The 19,029-nt window shown below is 56.2% G+C and overlaps 1 protein-coding gene across 5 annotated transcripts in view; it reads left to right on the top strand.

The window, feature by feature from the left end:
• The first annotated feature begins 1,366 nt into the window (after positions 1–1,366).
• Positions 1,367–19,029, top strand: part of RALGAPA2 (Ral GTPase activating protein catalytic subunit alpha 2) — a 99,474-nt gene continuing 81,811 nt past the window's right edge. For all 5 annotated transcript variants that reach the window (XM_088052515.1, XM_088052512.1, XM_088052513.1 and 2 more), the window contains exons 1-6: positions 1,367–1,532; positions 7,316–7,426; positions 7,851–7,900; positions 15,681–15,738; positions 16,803–16,846; positions 18,294–18,468. In XM_088052515.1, coding sequence (XP_087908641.1) covers positions 1,427–1,532; positions 7,316–7,426; positions 7,851–7,900; positions 15,681–15,738; positions 16,803–16,846; positions 18,294–18,468 — 544 coding nt within the window. In that variant the 5' untranslated portion in view covers positions 1,367–1,426. The remainder of the gene's footprint in view (positions 1,533–7,315; positions 7,427–7,850; positions 7,901–15,680; positions 15,739–16,802; positions 16,847–18,293; positions 18,469–19,029) is intronic.

Raw genomic sequence — 19,029 nt, 5'->3', positions numbered from 1 at the left:
TTCATTTTCAGTGCCGTGCATCATCACTCCCCATCCTCCTGACTCCAGCAATGACTTGTCACCTGTCAGCACGGGCTCTGCTGGCACAGGCAGCCCTGGCTCTGCCCCAGCTGTGCCTCAGAGGGGGCAGCTGTGCCACGCTCACAAGCAGGGTGTGCGGGAGCACAGCCCCCTCCTCCAGCCTGCTTCCTCATTTATGTGTTTGTTTGTCCACTGCACCTTCCCCCCAGAGCCCCTCCTGCTCCTGCGGGCTCGGGGCCATCCCGGGGCTGCAGGAGCTGGGACTGCCCTGTCCCCAGTGGGATGGATGTGGCTGAGCCTTGTTGACCTGTTGCTCCAGTGACCTCAGGCCTCTGCAGCACAAACCATCCCTGAGAGGGCTCAGAGGAAGTGAGATGTGGCAGTGCTGTGTTTTCTGCCTCTAGCAACAATAATTCTTGTGGCATTTGATTTTCTATGCTGATTCGTGGCTGAGAAAATGATTTCTATGTGATGTGTAAACTGGTTTTTAAGTACTTTTGTTAAAAACCAAGACGTGTATATGCAAGTCATTTCCCTGAAACCACTTGTTTTTGGTTTAGGACCACAGCCTGCTTTGAAACTTCCTCCAGTTTGCTTTTTCACCCAGGAATTTTACTGAGAGCATCTGATGGCCTTTAACTGAAACCCTGCTGGCTCTGCTTCTGGGACGGATTGTGCCTTTGCCGTGTAACTACGAGCCTGCTCTTTTACCTTCCCCGTGCACAGAGACAGCACGTATTGCCTGCACACTTACGTATTTCTACACTTACAAACCCCAAGTGTTTTCTGGAGGAGATCTGCACCGAGTACCGGGGGGAACTCTTTCCCTGGGAGGGTGGGGTGGCCCCGGCACAGGTTGGCAGAGCCAACACGACTGTGATACCGACATCCCTGGCAGTGCCCAAGGCCGGGCTGGAGCAGCCCGGCACAGCGGGACGTGTCCCTGCCGCGGCAGGGGGGGCACTGCAAGGGCTTTAAGCTCCTTGCCACCCAAACCTGTGGTTCAGCGATTCCACCGTAAGTGCAGAGCCTGCCTAGGAGCCAGCTCCCTGCGGCGCCTCCGTCCCAGCTGCCCTGCCCGGGCCATTCCCGCGGCTCTCCCGGGATTCTCCGCTGCGCCTCGCGGGGCTCCCGGCGGGTTCGGGGGGTCCCGGCGGGTTCGGGGGTCCCGGCGGGTTCGGGGGGTCCCGGCGGGTTCGGGGGGTCCCGGCGGGTTCGGGGGGTCCCGGGGGAGGTTCCGGGGGGTCCCGCGCTCCCGCCCCGGTGACGTCACGCAGCGGCGGTGACGTCAGGCGGGGGGCGGCGCTCCCGGCGCTCCCCGCGCAGGGCGGGGGCGGGAGCGGCGGCGGCGGCGCGGGCAGCGAGCGCTCCGGGGCTGCGGCTCCATCCCCGCGGCCCCGCCGGCATGTTCTCCAGGAAGAGCCACGCCGACGTCAGGAAATCCACGCAGAAGGCGCTGGACCCCAAGCGGGACGTGCTGACCCGCCTGAAGCACCTCCGTGCGCTGCTGGGTGAGCGGGGCTGGGCGCGGGGGGAGCCGGCCCCGGGGCCCCGAGCCCCCGCGGGGGGCCGGGCACGGCCCCGGCCGGCTCTGCGGCGGCTGCCCGGGCAGGGGCAGCGAGCCCGGGGGAGCAGCCGCCCGTGCTGCAGGCACAGAGCCTCCCCGGGCTCCGTCCCGGGCGGCTCCCCGGGCTCTCCGCCGGGAGGCAGCCCCGGTGCGGGGCCGGGAGCCGCGCCGTGTCCCGGGCTCCCCGCGGAGGGCAGCGTGCGGAACAAACACAGGAGCTCCGCTGTGCCCAGCAGCATCAGCTCGGGCTGTGTGTCGGGTGTGCGGCTCTGACGGAAGTCCCGGCGCGGGGGTGTTGGGGTGTGTGTGTGTGTCTGTGTGTGTCTCTGTGTGTGTCTCTGTGTGTGTGTGTGTCGGTCCCGGGGTGTCGGTGGCTCCGGGCCAGGGCTGCAGGCGTCCCGGGGCGCCCGGCACCGTGGGAAGCGGCAGCTGCGAGCGGCGCTCCGGAGGCTCGGCTGGCCTGGGCTCGCTGTGTGCCCGCCCGGTGCCCTGCTGATCGCCAGGTGATGCTGCTCAGCTCCAGGTGCTCATCGCCGGCCTGCTCACCTGTTCCTTGTTAGCTGCTGATCGGCCACACTTGTTCCTCGTTAGCTGCTGATCGGCCACACTTGTTCCTCGTTAGCTGCTGATTTGCACACTTGTTCCTCGTTAGCTGCTGATTTGCACACTTGTTCCTCGTTAGCTGCTGATTTGCACACTTGTTCCTCGTTAGCTGCTGATTTGCACACTTGTTCCTCGTTAGCTGCTGATTTGCACACTTGTTCCTCGTTAGCTGCTGCTCTTGCGGAGCCGCCCGGGGCTGCTGGCGGTCGGAGCAGGGCTGTGGTGCGGTTGTGGTTTTTGATGCAGGGTGTTTGTGGCGCTGGTGCCAGGTGAGCGCTGCTCGGGGCCCGGGGGCTGTGCCGTGTCCGGCTGCAGGTCGGTGCGGGCGCTGTTCTGGCTGTGTTCCCGGCTGTGTTCCTGCTGTGTTCCCGGCCTGTCTGCTCTCGGCAGCACCGCTGGAAGCGTGCCAGGGTGGCTTCTGGAAGATGCTCTCTCTCTCGAGATACCCTTGCCAGGGTGTCTTCCGTGCTCCTGTTCGGCACGGGCGAAGACTCCGCACGTGGGAAGAGCCTTTCCAGCAGGTAAAGCTTTTGGTATAAAGGCTCAAAAGTAGCTGGATTTCTTTTTGCTTTTCCTTCTCGCGTCTCTCCTTGCCCTGGGCAGGAATGTGTTACTCCTGCTTCCCTCGGGCCGCGGTGCCACACGTTCCCCAAATAGCTGCTCCCGCTCTCTCGTGTTTCCTCGGGAGATGCCAACTCCTCTTCCTTTGTTAGTTTAACTCTGGGAGTTTAATTGTAAACAAAGCCTCAGTTACTCCAGCGGTGCAGGAGGATACTGATCAGAGAGGGAAGGTGATGGTGAGTGAAAGGAACGTGTGTTTCCATAAATAAGGGCTCCTGTGAGCTTTGGATTGCTTCAGGTCCCTTGGTGGCACCTGTGCAGGTTTGTCCAGTGTCCAGAGGGAAAGAAAAGATTCCTCTTAAGCTGGTGTTGGCTGTGACATCTCTCGAGGCTCCAGCGGCCTTTAGGCTCCGGGTTCCTCCTGTCCTCATGGCAGGACCAAACTCTACCCAGAGCAGCAGCAGGGCTCGAAGTGGCTGTTCAGTGCCTTTGAGAAACCAGCAGGACACTTCCCTTATTTCTCTGTTCCTATGGGGATGCACTCACGGCCAGAACTTCTGTTAACTTAGAGTTCTAAATACACTTTGTGGAAGTGCCAGTCGTGTGGTTTTGGTTTTGGTTGGTTTTTTGCTGTTTTGTTTTTAAGATAGACTTAAAAAGTAACAGCCTGAGTGGTGGGGGATGTACAGATGTGGCTCTTCCCCTCTGCCTGGCCATAAATGAAGCCTCTGCTCTTTCCCAGAGTACTTTCTATGGGACTTTAGTAGCACAAAACCGGATCTCTGTGCCTTAAGATTTCTTTTCTGTGGCTCTTCTTGGGTAAAAATATTCTTTTTATGTTGAAACATCTCTTTCAATAGTGTTTCCTCCTCGGGCACAATTTAAGTACTCAGGAGTCAGGCGTGCTGCTGCGAACAGATGTGGGATGCTGCTTTGTCCAGAGCTTTCAGCCTTTTCTCTGATGAGCAGTGGGAGCCACACAGAGTGAAGTCAAGGCTAAATATGACATTTGTGAGGTTACCTAGTGGGGTCTTTAAAGCCCATGCTTTTGGGGGAAGCGCCTTGCTCGGGGCTGGGCTGATGGAGGAGGGTGCTGGGCTCGGTTCTGGGTTCCAGGAGCACTGCTGGCTGCCCGGGGCTCGGTTCTGGGTTCCAGGAGCACTGCTGGCTCCCTGGGCTCGGTTCTGGGTTTCAGGAGCACTGCTGGCTCCCTGGGCTCGGTTCTGGGTTCCAGGAGCACTGCTGGCTCCCTGGGCTCGGTTCTGGGTTCCAGGAGCACTGCTGGCTCCCTGGGCTCGGTTCTGGGTTCCAGGAGCACTGCTGGCTCCCTGGGCTCGGTTCTGGGCTGCCCGGGGCTCGGTTCTGGGCTGCCCGGGGCTCGGTTCTGGGCTGCCCGGGGCTCGGTTCTGGGCTGCCCGGGGCTCGGTTCTGGGCTGCCCGGGGCTCGGTTCTGGGCTGCCCGGGGCTCGGTTCTGGGCTGCCCGGGGCTCGGTTCTGGGCTGCCCGGGGCTCGGTTCTGGGCTGCCCGGGGCTCGGTTCTGGGCTGCCCGGGGCTCGGTTCTGGGCTGCCCGGGGCTCGGTTCTGGGTTCCAGGAGCACTGCTGGCTCCCTGGGCTCGGTTCTGGGCTGCCTGGGCTCGGTTCTGGCTGCCGGGCTCTTCTCGGTTCTGGGGTCCGGGCTCGGTTCTGGCTCCCCGTAGCTCCGCAGGAGCCTCCGGTGACACACGGGCAGCAGGGGATGTCCTGCCGCACTCAGAGCCGGGGATGTGTGCGGGCTCAGAGCCGGGGATGTGTGCGGGCTCAGAGCCGGGGATGTGTGCGGGCTCAGCCGGGGATGTGTGCGGGCTCAGAGCCGGGGATGTGTGCGGGTTCAGAGCCGGGGATGTGTGCGGGTTCAGAGCCGGGGACGTGTGCGGGCTCAGAGCCGGGGACGTGTGCGGGCTCAGAGCCGGGGACGTGTGCGGGCTCAGCCGGGGATGTGTGCGGGCTCAGCCGGGGACGTGTGCGGGCTCAGCCGGGGATGTGTGCGGGCTCAGAGCCGGGGATGTGTGCGGGCTCAGCCGGGGATGTGTGCGGGCTCAGCCGGGGATGTGTGCGGGCTCAGAGCCGGGGATGTGTGCGGGCTCAGCCGGGGATGTGTGCGGGCTCAGAGCCGGGGACGTGTGCGGGCTCAGAGCCGGGGACGTGTGCGGGCTCAGCCGGGGATGTGTGCGGGCTCAGAGCCGGGGATGTGTGCGGGCTCAGCCGGGGACGTGTGCGGGCTCAGAGCCGGGGACGTGTGCGGGCTCAGAGCCGGGGACGTGTGCGGGCTCAGCCGGGGACGTGTGCGGGCTCAGCCGGGGACGTGTGCGGGCTCAGCCGGGGATGTGTGCGGGCTCAGAGCCGGGGACGTGTGCGGGCTCAGAGCCGGGGACGTGTGCGGGCTCAGAGCCGGGGACGTGTGCGGGCTCAGCCGGGGATGTGTGCGGGCTCAGCCGGGGACGTGTGCGGGCTCAGCCGGGGATGTGTGCGGGCTCAGAGCCGGGGATGTGTGCGGGCTCAGCCGGGGATGTGTGCGGGCTCAGCCGGGGATGTGTGCGGGCTCAGAGCCGGGGATGTGTGCGGGCTCAGCCGGGGATGTGTGCGGGCTCAGAGCCGGGGACGTGTGCGGGCTCAGAGCCGGGGATGTGTGCGGGCTCAGAGCCGGGGATGTGTGCGGGCTCAGCCGGGGATGTGTGCGGGCTCAGAGCCGGGGACGTGTGCGGGCTCAGAGCCGGGGACGTGTGCGGGCTCAGCCGGGGATGTGTGCGGGCTCAGAGCCGGGGACGTGTGCGGGCTCAGCCGGGGATGTGTGCCGGCTCCTGCCGCGTTCAGAGCCGCTCCCCGCGGTTCCCCGGCCGGGCTTTCAAACCTATATTTTCAAAATAATGCTACCATTATTTTGGGGCTGTTTCGGTAACGGGCTCTTTCTCGCTGACATACTTCTTGTGAAGATAAGTTTTATTTCTGGGGTGAAGGCTGGTGTAAAAGTTTATCATTAACCAGGGTGTGGCTGCGAAATTGTCTTCAGCTCCTTTAATTTTTCAAGTAGTTGAAGATTAAGGGAGCTTTGAGAAAATGGCATGAGGTGACTTTGGGAGTTGAGGGAGTGAAGGGGGGATTTCTTGCGGGTGACTCTGATAATTTGGCAATTAACAGGGAAACAGAAGGCGGGTCCATGTGCTAAGGACGGGCTTAGTGTCCCCTCGGGGTTTTTTTTTAGCCTGAGGAAGAGCAGTGGGAGTTTGGCAACAGACTCGGGCTCTTACTCGGTGTTCCCCCAAATTTTAAATATTCCCGAGGCACAGGGAAGTGTCCTGGTGAGAAAGCAGCAGGAAGGAGCCGTGCCCTGCTGCCAGTGAAACATCTGTGGGACAGGGCTGTGGGGATGCAGCTCACATCACACTCGGCCCTGAGGCACCACCGAGATGCCACATCGAGCAAAAAGGAGAATTTGCTTTCTCGGTGAGGCAGTTCCTTTCTCCTCCCTTCGCAATTTAAGAGGGAAAGTTTCCTTTTTGTTTAGATTTTAATGACCTCATTCCCTGGTATGAAATCCCTGTAAATGAACGCCTTGTTTTCCCCTGGAGTTGTGTCTAACAGGACGCATTCATGGAGGGGAATAATTGCACTTAGCTTGCAAATTCAGGAGCAGTAGTTTGCAGGAAACAAATATCACGTTAAAGACTTGCCCTGCTCTAATTGTTTCCATAGTACAAGCAGCCAAGCAGAGCCTTGCTGCTGGAAAGGTATTAATTGAAATAAAAATCAAGTTGTCCGGGGCTGAAGTTATCCTTTCTTCTGTAGTAGTCGTGGGATATAATTGAGCCTCCTAGCTGGAACCAGCTTTGTTTTGGGTAATGAATGGCTGTCCTGCAAGGTGAGGCTTCGATGAGGAGATGGTGATTGCAGCCCTTCACCCTCCTCTGAGCAAAATCACCCAACTTTCCTTCCCCAAATCGGTGTCAGTGAGGACCAAAGGGAGGGAATTAACCTTTCTTAATGTTTGCCCAGCGTCAGGCTGGGAAAACATCGGACTTTTTTCTTTGTAGAAAATAAACTTATTTCAAATCTCGGACCCAAGGTAGCGCTTAGGTGCCATTATTCTAAGAAGTGAAATGGGAATATGCTGGTTTTTGGTCTGCTTGCCAGATGAAGACAAGAGCTGAATTTGCATCCAAAAATCATTGCTGGTGCTTTTCTGCAGCAGTACCTGTTTGTTTTGATGGTGCAGAGGCCGTTTGGTTCCACAGCCAAGACTCTCCCCATTTTTTATATTTTTTAAATTTCTTTTTATTTTTCATTTTTAATTTTTTTTTTTAAAATGGAAAGCAAGCAAACCAAAGCCCTGCTGCAGACTCTGATAAATTTGGTGAAATTTCATCCTTGCAAGGATGAACCCACAGTTTAGTACAGAATACTCAGTGAACCCGTTGAAATAGTTTTGTACTGCGTTTATTTCATTCTCTACTGCTAAACTTGCAGAATGCCTGAAATTCTTGTCTTTCTGCTCTTGTGTAATTGTTCTGTTTGTTCCTCTTTTCAGACATCGTGGATGGAAGTGACCTGAAGCAGTTTTTTGACAACAATTATTCTCAAATTTATTTTATATTCTATGAGAACTTCGTAACACTGGAAAACAGCTTGAAGCAAAAAGGTGAGTTTTGGGGTTTTTCCAGCAGCTGTTGGCCAGTGTCCCATAACCGTGCAGAGTTGTGGATTCCATCAGAGCCCATCCAGTGGTTGTCTGGTCCTCAGTTATCTGGATTTTCCTGCAGTACGGTGTCGCTATCCATCACTTTCACGTGGTGCTGGCAGGAGAGATGAGCGTGGCACGTCCCTCCCTGGACTTGAGAGCACAGCTGGCACTTTTCTGGGTTTGTTTCAGACTTACCCAGCCGTGCCCAGGGCTCCTGCAGCTCCACGAGGGCAGGCTCAGGGCACAGCTCACCCCTGGCACCCTTACCTGGGCTGAGAAATAAACTGAGCAGCACCCCTGGCTTCAGCTGAGCAGCACCAGCCTCACTCTGCTGTCTCCTGTCCCCTGTTTCTGGCAAGCAATGTTGTTTTGTGTCTTGCAGGGAATAAATCACAAAGGGAGGAGCTGGACTCCATCCTCTTTCTCTTTGAAGTAAGTTTTCCATCCCATGAGAACTAATTTGTGTTTTAAATCTCACTGTCACTCCGTGCTTGCTCAGAGCTTTGTGGTGAGGGGTGAGGCCGGGTGTCAGCCCCCTGAGCCAAGAGATGTTTCCAGAATGCCCTGGGAATGCAGCAGGAACACCTCTGTCCTGGGGAGCTGGGCACTGATGCTCTGGGAAGGAGCTGGGCACTGATGCTCTGGGAAGGAGCTGGGCACTGATGCTCTGGGAAGGAGCTGGGCACTGATGCTCTGGGAAGGAGCTGGGCACTGATGCTCTGGGAAGGAGCCGGGCCTTTCGCTGGGATCTGGGGGCTCTACTGCAACCTTGAGTCTGTTTGACTTTCCCAAAGTCTGCTTTCTGTTGTTTCTCTCGTGTTTTGATTGAACAGGAGTTTGCTCCTGTGTTTTGTGGAGGAGAGCAGCCCGTTCCCCCTCTCTCTGTGTTTATTTCACAGCAGGAGCTGGGCTCTGCTCCCCTCACACCAGCAGCACCCGTTCCCATCTCCAAAAGGACAGAGCTGGCAGCTGCTGCCCATCAGTTTGAGTGTGTGAAATGCTGATTTCTTTGGGGTTTTTTTTGTTCAGTAGAACATCTCTCACTTCCAGAGGCGCATCCTTCCCTCCTTGCCAGCACTGGCCGTGGCTGGGGAGGAAATGTTACCTCGTTAACTTTTGCATAACCAAATCAGGATTGCTTTAATTGAAACGAGACTGGTCTGGGACAGGTCGTTTTCCAAGGTACCCCTTGGACTGGAGTTATTACCTAAATGTGTTTGGATGTGAGAAAATACCACTGGGCCAGATGAAAACCTGACACATAACAATGTTCTTCCGACGCACACCAAAATTCTTGGCTTAAGCCCTGCCTGTCTCTAGTCAGAAAGCACTGGCACCTTTAAATGTTATTATTTTGACAGTTGATTAGGTAAATAATTGGCCAGATTTCTCTCTTAAGGTTAAACACACATCTCATCTTCTGCTGATTTACTTCTCTTTATTTCTTCCTCTGTTACTCCCACTACTAACTTTTTACCTGAGTGTTGCACCATAGAAATCTCATTTTTGTTTATATTTTGGGGTTTTTTGGTAGGAAGAAACCCCTTAAACTTTCAGTGGGACTCTAGAAATTGAAGCTAAAACAAAGACTAATTGTTGTCAGCTCCCCTCACTCCCCTGCAAGACCCCCAGCCCCTGAGAAGTGTGTGGCTTCGTGGGTGTGCATTAATGAGGAGCTGCTGGTTGGGGTGGTGTTTATGGTGACAAGAAGAGTGATGCTGTTTAGCCCAGTGTGCCTGGAGTGGGAAAAATGGCCATGACAGTGGTGACGTGGGACCCTGGGCTTTTGTGATCTCCAGTTCTCCCTTTGCTGGTTCCCCCTCCAGGAGACGGCGTTTTCCCTCCGCAACCCGAGCGGAGTTCCTGCTCCTCGTGACATTAGCAGGGCTCTGCTCTGGGGATCCCTTTGGGGTTTGGGTGGGGTTTGGGGTGATTCCCTTGGTGCTGGGGATCCCTTTGGGGTTTGGGGTGATTCCCTTGGTGCTGGGGATCCCTTTGGGGTTTGGGGTGATTCCCTTGGTGCTGGGGATCCCTTTGGGGTTTGGGTGGGGTTTGGGGTGATTCCCTTGGTGCTGGGGATCCCTTTGGGGTTTGGGGTGATTCCCTTGGTGCTGGGGATCCCTTTGGGGTTTGGGTGGGGTTTGGGGTGATTCCCTTGGTGCTGGGGATCCCTTTGGGGTTTGGGGTGATTCCCTTGGTGCTGGGGATCCCTTTGGGGTTTGGGGTGATTCCCTTGGTGCTGGGGATCCCTTTGGGGTTTGTGTGGGGTGGTTCCCTTGGTGCTGGGGATCCCTTTGGGGTTTGGGGTGATTCCCTTGGTGCTGGGGATCCCTTTGGGGTTTGTGTGGGGTGATTCCCTTGGTGCTGGGGATCCCTTTGGGGTTTGGGGTGATTCCCTTGGTGCTGGGGATCCCTTTGGGGTTTGGGGTGATTCCCTTGGTGCTGGGGATCCCTTTGGGGTTTGGGGTGATTCCCTTGGTGCTGGGGATCCCTTTGGGGTTTGGGGTGATTCCCTTGGTGCTGGGGATCCCTTTGGGGTTTGTGTGGGGTGGTTCCCTTGGTGCTGGGGATCCCTTTGGGGTTTGGGGTGATTCCCTTGGTGCTGGGGATCCCTTTGGGGTTTGTGTGGGGTGATTCCCTTGGTGCTGGGGATCCCTTTGGGGTTTGGGGTGATTCCCTTGGTGCTGGGGATCCCTTTGGGGTTTGTGTGGGGTGGTTCCCTTGGTGCTGGGGATCCCTTTGGGGTTTGGGGTGATTCCCTTGGTGCTGGAGATCCCTTTGGGGTTTGGGTGGGGTTTGGGGTGATTCCCTTGGTGCTGGGGATCCCTTTGGGGTTTGTGTGGGGTGATTCCCTTGGTGCTGGGGATCCCTTTGGGGTTTGGGGTGATTCCCTTGGTGCTGGGGATCCCTTTGGGGTTTGGGGTGATTCCCTTGGTGCTGGGGATCCCTTTGGGGTTTGGGGTGATTCCCTTGGTGCTGGGGATCCCTTTGGGGTTTGTGTGGGGTGGTTCCCTTGGTGCTGGGGATCCCTTTGGGGTTTGGGGTGATTCCCTTGGTGCTGGGGATCCCTTTGGGGTTTGTGTGGGGTGGTTCCCTTGGTGCTGGGGATCCCTTTGGGGTTTGGGTGGGGTGGTTCCCTTGGTGCTGGGGATGTGCAGCCCGAGGGTGGCTGACCCTGGCTGGGAGCAGCCCGGGAGCCTCAGCCCAGGGAGTCAGGAGTGCCAGGGGATGAGACATCCGTGCTGTTTTCCATGGGAAACACAACTAATTGATTGTTAAGCTTCCCATATTTAATGTGATGTCGGCAGGAGCCGGGGGGGTGCTGCATTTTCTGCTAATTAGCTAACTAGGTAGTTACTCGGGATTACCAAATCCTGAGTCCCCGTGCTGAGGGTTAACAGCCTAAAAATCAGTACAAATATTTATGAGGGAATTGCCTCTGCTGGCGCTTCGGTGGGGTTGTGCTGCTGTTGTGGAGTGACACCTAGTGTGTGTGTTGGGCAACAGAGGCTTTTCCCACGAATCCTCTGCAAACTGACCGGGCTTGGTGGCAATTGATGGAGGAAAAATCTCATTTTGCACGTCAGCTGCACGGCTGGGCCGCAGGGCAGCGGCTGCAAGCAGCCTGTTGCTCAGAGAGGAAGCGATACCCGGCAGGGAGGAATGTGAAGGGTTAACTGTTGCAATTAACGCTGCAAAATGCGTGGCTGTAGCTCTGTGGGGCGCTTTGGCTTTCCCCAGGTGGACAGATGTGTGTGTGAAGTGGTGTGGCACCGGCGCTGTCACGTTTCCCTGGTGCAGCTGAAAGCCCCAGTCTATGTGGCACACAATTCTTTTTCTGCCAAGCTTCTGGTTTGTTTTTTTTTCTCTCTATTTGCAGAGCAGGGGAGTGCTGTTCCCTGTGTCCCTGCTGCCTTTCGAGGGGCAGCCCAAAAGCTCAGCTCTGAGTGCTGTGTGTCGCGGCTCCCAGGGCTGCGCTGTGCTGTTTGTTTGCTCCGCTCACAGCGCTGTGCCATCAGCTGCTTGGGAGAGCTTGGGGTGGGTTTTTTAATAAGGAAGCATTTTTTTCTTTCTTGCAGCACCAGGCAAGCGATTCCTCTGACGCTGTGGTTTTTAGTCTCTGATGAAGTAAAAGCAGGCTGATGCTTTTGAGATCCACAGATCGATTTCTTCCCTTTCTCTATGATTTTCCTTCGTTATTTAAGAGCAACTACACCTGTCGTGCTGATGGTGTCAAAAATTTCATTCCACTGATCTAGCAAGTTCACTGGCTGAGATGTTTTGCACTCAGAACTTTTCAGATGTAGAAGAGCTTTCCCGAGTCCGTGTTTGGTGTGGAGTTTGTGGTTCCTGAGCCCGGTGCGGATGTGAACGCTGGGGCTCCAGCTCAGTAAAGTAACAAAGGGGCTTTTTTGTTTGTAGCAGTAAGAGTGCTTTCAGCTCTGCTTTTCTACACGTAGAAAATGACTTTTGGACGCCTTTGCAGTCGCTCTGCCGTAATTCCGGTAGCAATGCTGCTGTTCCTACAGCGTTCTGGGCTACATGCTAGCTACTTGTTTCACATCTTCTCCTTCAGAGGCCTGCCTGTTCCTTGGCGTGCCCGGGGCAGCGCTGGGCGCCCTGCGTGCTTTGGGCAGGCGTTTTCCCTCAGCACACAGCTGTAAATAATGGGTGGGTGCCGTAAGTGGAGCGTCCCTCTGTTGAGGCTGGGCTGCTGTGGGCACGCCGCCTCCTTTGGCCTCCCGGCTCCTCTGACCCCGTCAGCAGGAGCTGGGAAATTTCTGGATTGCTGCAGGTTCTGGTGGCGGAGCAGCCTGAAGCCAGCGGAGCCCAGAGGCCTGGGAGAGCTCTTCCTCCTTGGCCTGGCTCGACGTGGATCCCCCTGCCCTGCCTGCCGGGGACGCCGGGTGCGGGGTTTGCTGAGCCCTTCGGGGTGGCTGTCCTTGGTCCGACCCCAGCCTGGCACATCCCAGCGCTGCTGTCCCCCCTGGGGCTGGGGAGCGCCCCTGGGACGCGTCCTGCAGCTGGCACGGGGCACAGAGCTGCCAGGCACGGCAGCGTGCCGCCTGGGGGGGGGAAAGCAAAGGGCTTTTCAGAAGGAATGGCAGTTTGGGTCGAGTCAGCCTGTCGACATCCAAACCTCGATCGGTGCTTTTTGTTTTGCTTCGGCGAGAGAGAGGCGCAGCGTCCCGGGTGAACTGAGATTTAAACTTAACGTTATTCCTAGTCATGCAGGAAGTCCAAACGAAAAAGAACTATGGATAATCGGTTAAAAGAACTGACAGGTACCCCGATGTGTCGATCAGCAGTAATGCCCAATTTCTATTTCAAGTGTGCTGTAATGGATTACCATCTAGATGCAGCAAAGCACTGAGCATTAAATAGATCTATGTGTTTTCTGGAAAAGCAATATTATTTCGCACTGTGGGGTTTCTTAAAATATTTCTTATTAGTGTAGTGTGAAACTAGGAACGAGATGTCAGCAGCCAGCTGGGATTCACAGCGGTGGGGCTGGGCTGGGCTGGGCTGGGCTGGGGGGGAGAGGCTCTCGGTGGTGGTGCAGCAGCAGCAGTGCACGTTCCTCAGGACACCTGGGAGGTGGGGAGGGTGTACAGAGTGTCGCTGGGGATGTGGAGCTGAGAAGGGAGCAGGTGGAGCTGGTTGGTGACTGGCTGTGGGACGGCAGAGCCCCCGGGCTGGCACACCCCTGCCTCTCCTCACAGGGCATCTACTCACTGTTTTAACCTGGACTGGACGTGCCGAAAGGGGAAGTGACTGAGGTGTCTCTGTTTTTGCTGTGTGAGGAGATTTTGGGGTGTGGGAGCTTTTCTCAGATAGGAGCTTCTGTCCTCTTACTGATGGCTTAAACCCTGGGATTGTTTTGATTCACTCACCTGACAAGCGTGCTGGAGTCTGTGTTTTGTGAAGGGAGCAGGAAGGCTGGTGTTTCGTGCCGTTCAGAATTTAGGCTTGGTTTCCCCTCTCCTTGAGCTGAGCGTTTGTTTTCCTGGATACAGCCTGCAGTTTGCTGAGACTTGGATGTGAAAATTGTTACTGAATTCTTTTTCAAATGGGTCCTCACCATGGAGCTTTGCACCTTCCCAGCTCACTCAGCTACCTCACGCCTCCTCACTTTCCAGAAGGGAATTTTAAATTTAGGTGAGGCTGTGTAACAGAGTAAAACAGAGCTAACAAATCACCTGTGGTTCCGTCTGCTTTTCCATGATAAATGTGCCAATGTGTGAGGCTCCCTCCCTGCAGTGACACCCGAGTCCAGCCCAGTTCCCCTTGCTGCTTTGCTGTAGGGTTTTGTTTCCTGGAGCTGTTCCTCACACTCCTCAGGCCACACACATGGCTTGTGGTGAGCCTGGGCACAGACCCAGCTCCCACACACAGCTCCTGCCTTGGCTTAGGTGAGGCTGGAAGTGCTCCTGGCTTAGGTGAGGTCAGAAGTGTTCCTGGCTCAGCATAGGTGAGGTTAAAAGTGCTCCTGGCTTAGGTGAGGTTAAAGGTGCTCCTGGCTTAGTTTAGGTGAGGTTAAAGGTGCTCCTGGCTTAGTTGAGGTGAGGTTAAAGGTGCTCCTGGCTTAGTTTAGGTGAGGTCAGAAGTGCTCCTGGCTTAGGTGAGGTTAAAAGTGCTCCTGGCTTAGTTTAGGTGAGGTTAAAGGTGCTCCTGGCTTAGGTGAGGTCAAAGGTGCTCCTGGCTTAGTTTAGGTGAGGTTAAAGGTGCTCCTGGCTTAGTTTAGGTGAGGTCAGAAGTGCTCCTGGCTTAGGTGAGGTCAGAAGTGTTCCTGGCTTAGTTTAGGTGAGGTTAAAGGTGCTCCTGGCTTAGTTTAGGTGAGGTTAAAGGTGCTCCTGGCTTAGTTTAGGTGAGGTTAAAGGTGCTCCTGGCTTAGTTTAGGTGAGGTTAAAGGTGCTCCTGGCTTAGTTTAGGTGAGGTTAAAGGTGCTCCTGGCTTAGTTTAGGTGAGGTCAGAAGTGCTCCTGGCTTAGGTGAGGTCAGAAGTGTTCCTGGCTTAGTTTAGGTGAGGTTAAAGGTGCTCCTGGCTTAGTTTAGGACTCCTTTCTGCCCCGTGCCAAGTTAAGTAATGATTAATGGCAGAAGTATTCTGGAGGAGTGGTGGGCTGCCAGTGTCTGAATGTTTAGATGGATAACAGTAACTCTTTGTCCATGGGTCCTGCAATCTGCTTGGCAGAAGCCTGGTGCTCGACTAACAGGTAAAGCCCCTGTGTGAGCCATGGCCTCGTTTTTAGCCAGTCAGGTCCCTCATCCAAGCGTTCCTGCTGCCCACGGACAGGGAGCTCGACCTCTGGACCCTCTGCTCCTGGGGTCCTGCTGCCACCACGTGCTGGGGAGGGAGCTGGGGGAGTGACACTGGAACAAAACATGAGGAGCACGGAAAGGCCGTGCCTGGTTTGCACTTTCCTTCTGGTTAACCTTGCAGAAATGCTAAGTGCAGTGTGGGGAGCACACGCCGTGGTGGAGCTGAGGAGGAGGAGCAGCCTGTCTGTGAGCCGAGGTCCGGCTCCCTGTGCCCACCAACTGTCGTCGCTTCCATCCTCTGCCGTGGAGAAGGGAATGTTCCATGTCCAGAAAGGCTGTTCTGAGTGTTGAGTTTCTGAGGGCCTTTAGTGTCCCGAGCCAGAGGCCCGTCCTGCCCCAGGTCTGGAGCGCACGCTCCGGCAGCGGGGCTGGCTCTGGCCCCCAGTGCCAGCTGCTCTCTGGGCTGCCATGCTTCGGGTTTTCTTGTGAGCTGTTGTGTGCAGAGCACCCTCGAACGGGCCGGTGTTGCAGAAGTGAGCTGCCATCCCCTTGCACCCTGCACGTGGCATTGCCGAGAGCCTGGAGCTGTTTGTTGTGCTGGGGTCCCTGCCGCTCCTTTCCTCCCGTAACCGCGAGGGGCTCTGAGCGCCCGTCACCCTCAGCATCGTTCCGTTCCGTTTGCTTTCCAAACTGAACTGCTCAAAACTGGTTTCCCAGTTAAATGTCTCTCCCCAATTCCTTGTTTCAATGGCTGGGGTGTTGTAAGGTGGGGGTGTTTCTGCGTGGAGCCCTGCGCAGCCCGGAGCCTGTGCCACACCTGCAGCCAGTCCTTCAAAAGGAAACTGTGCACATTCCTTCCCATCTCATTTGTGTGTGGTGTGTCTGTCTCTCTGGATCCCCTGATGAGCCACTTTCATTACAGAAAACCTGACTGGTTTTGTTTCCTGCAGAAAATACTGCAGCTGCTGCCCGAGAGGATTTTTTATCGATGGCATTTTCGCAGTATAGGTAAGAACAGACGGTTTAAAACAAAAAAAAAGAACTTTTTAGTGGCTTTTTTGAGATCAGTGTTCCGTTTAATGGAGGGATATGTGAGTAGAGTGGTGGATACATGGTATTTGTGCAAGTTTGGCCCCAGCTCTTTCCCAGATTCTCAGGAAAAGGAGGATTTTCCCAGTGTCCTGTTAGAACATGACCGTGGCAAACGCCCCCCTGGCGCACTGCAGCTTCTGGAAGGAGGGAGGGAATAGCAGGAGGCTGGCAGGAGCAGCCTTGGCTGCCCAGGGACACCTTGGGATGGTGAAATGACTTAACCCCATCATTTCCTCTGACTCAAATGCCTTGGATCCGTCACTGCTGCTCAAATTCCGCTTCCAGGTCCCACCAGTGTGGCACCCCAGGGTTTTTATGCTGCTTGTTGAAATTTTACGGGGGACTCCATTCCTCCCAAGCTGGAGTTGTTTGTTGGGGCTGTTCTGCAGCAGTGTGACACCAGCTGCCATTCCTGTCATCTGAGCAAGGAATTGCTGCTGCAGAGGAACAATGAGCGGAAGTTAAAGGTCAAGGGAAGGGCTGTTGTCACATTTCCACTCAGCACTGACAAAAACAAGAGGAGACATCTGCCTGGCCCCTTCACAACAGTTCAGCTGAGCTAGTCCACACCAAATTGGTACCAGTCGGTTGCTCCATAGCTGATATTATTATTATTATTATTATTATTATTATTAATGCTTCTAGTGCGTGGTCACAGTGGTGTAATGTTTCATCTGTGTCCAAAAAATGATGTGCAAAATTTGGCAGAGCATTTATTTTCACCTCTGCCGTGTGATTTCCTTCTGCTTAACGTTCCTGTGCATTTATATGCATTTCCTAATAATTTTATTATTCATCTAATTTCTGTTTCATCTTGTGAAATGATCTCGAGGGAAGGAGCTGGTGGCTGTGGCTGGCCTCGGATGGGCTTTCCCCCCCACAGGGGCCCCAGATAAATGAAAGCAGGCTTCCATGGGACATTTCTGAGAACACCGTGGTGGGAAGTGTCTCACAGTGTCTGCTTAATTTTCCTCATCCAGGGTCGATTCTGAAGAAGCTTTTGCACACTGGAAATTCTCTCAAGGTATTGCATCAACGTTTTTGTATTCCTTTTCACTTGAATTCCTGTGAAGTATGCTACTCCTCAGCTTTCCAATAGCAGTGTTTCCCAGATTGCTGGGCTTTGGAGTTTTTCCTTACTCACCTTTTAATAATAAGTTTTATTATTGTGACCCTTGGTTACTTTCATGCGTGTTCTCGGTCCTTTTCCTGCTGCTCTAACGACCTTTGTGCAGCTTCCTGGAGAATTGCCAGATACCTGATTTTCTGAGCTTTCTCTGGCATTGGGATTATCCAAACCCTGGGAATCCCTTGGGTAGGGAGGCAGGACCTTACACTCCTCCTGTGTGAGCTGGGGTGCACTGGGATTATCCAAACCCTGGGCATCTCCTGGGTAGGGAGGCAGGGCTGGGATTATCCAAATTTGGGAATCTCCTGGGTAGGGAGGCAGGGCTGGGATTATCCAAATTTGGGAATCTCCTGGGTAGGGAGGCAGGGCTGGGATTATCCAAGCCTTGGGCACCCCCTGTGTCCCCAGGCAGGGTTTTGGGGGTGCAGCCTGGCAGAGCTGTGTCTGTGCCCTGCTCTGGGGGTGCAGCCTGGCAGAGCTGTGTCTGTGCAGGGTTTTAGGGGTGCAGCCTGGCAGAGCTGTGTCTGTGCAGGGTTTTGGGGGTGCAGCCTGGCAGAGCTGTGTCTGTGCAGGGTTTTAGGGGTGCAGCCTGGCAGAGCTGTGTCTGTGCAGGGTTTTAGGGGTGCAGCCTGGCAGAGCTGTGTCTGTGCAGGGTTTTAGGGGTGCAGCCTGGCAGAGCTGTGTCTGTGCCCTGCTCTGGGGGTGCAGCCTGGCAGAGCTGTGTCTGTGCAGGGTTTTAGGGGTGCAGCCTGGCAGAGCTGTGTCTGTGCAGGGTTTTGGGGGTGCAGCCTGGCAGAGCTGTGTCTGTGCAGGGTTTTAGGGGTGCAGCCTGGCAGAGCTGTGTCTGTGCAGGGTTTTAGGGGTGCAGCCTGGCAGAGCTGTGTCTGTGCAGGGTTTTAGGGGTGCAGCCTGGCAGAGCTGTGTCTGTGCAGGGTTTTAGGGGTGCAGCCTGGCAGAGCTGTGTCTGTGCAGGGTTTTAGGGGTGCAGCCTGGCAGAGCTGTGTCTGTGCCCTGCTCTGGGGGTGCAGCCTGGCAGAGCTGTGTCTGTGCAGGGTTTTAGGGGTGCAGCCTGGCAGAGCTGTGTCTGTGCAGGGTTTTAGGGGTGCAGCCTGGCAGAGCTGTGTCTGTGCAGGGTTTTAGGGGTGCAGCCTGGCAGAGCTGTGTCTGTGCCCTGCTCTGGGGGTGCAGCCTGGCAGAGCTGTGTCTGTGCAGGGTTTTAGGGGTGCAGCCTGGCAGAGCTGTGTCTGTGCAGGGTTTTAGGGGTGCAGCCTGGCAGAGCTGTGTCTGTGCCCTGCTCTGGGGGTGCAGCCTGGCAGAGCTGTGTCCCTGTGTCCCCCTGCAGCTGCGGTGCGAGGGGATGCGCCTGTTCCTGCTGTGGCTGCAGGCCCTGCAGACCAACTGTGGCGAGGAGCAGGTGCTGCTGTTCGCCTGCCTGGTGCCCGGCTTCCCCCCGCTGCCGTCCCCCCGCGGGCCCTGCACGCTGGACAGCCTGCTCAGCCCCCCGGCCCCGCCCGACGGTGAGCCTTCATCCCCCTGTGAGCCTTCCTCATCCTCGTCCTGAGCCTTCATCCCCCTGTGAGCCATCCTCATCCTCAGCCTTCATCCCCCTGTGAGCCTTCCTCATCCTCGTCCTGAGCCTTCATCCCCCTGTGAGCTGTCCTCATCCTGAGCCTTCATCCCCCTGTGAGCCTTCCTCATCCTCGTCCTGTGTGAGCCTTCATCCCCCTGTGAGCCTTCCTCATCCTGAGCCTTCATCCCCCTGTGAGCCTTCCTCATCCTCGTCCTGAGCCTTCATCCCCCTGTGAGCCTTCCTCATCCTCGTCCTGTGTGAGCCTTCATCCCCCTGTGAGCCGTCCTCATCCTCGTCCTGAGCCTTCATCCCCCTGTGAGCCTTCCTCATCCTCGTCCTGTGTGAGCCTTCATCCCCCTGTGAGCCTTCCTCATCCTCATCCTCGTCCTGTGTGAGCCTTCATCCCCCTGTGAGCCTTCCTCATCCTCAGCCTTCATCCCCCTGTGAGCCTTCCTCATCCTCATCCTGAGCCTTCATCCCCCTGTGAGCCTTCCTCATCCTCGTCCTC

This window comes from Pseudopodoces humilis, chromosome 3 (assembly GCF_049639895.1).
Source record: "Pseudopodoces humilis isolate 2021_Gansu_Grassland_sample_001 chromosome 3, ASM4963989v1, whole genome shotgun sequence".
NCBI lineage: Eukaryota > Metazoa > Chordata > Aves > Passeriformes > Paridae > Pseudopodoces > Pseudopodoces humilis.
Note: the sequence above shows the minus strand (reverse complement) of the source record. Positions and strands in the feature narration are given on the sequence as shown.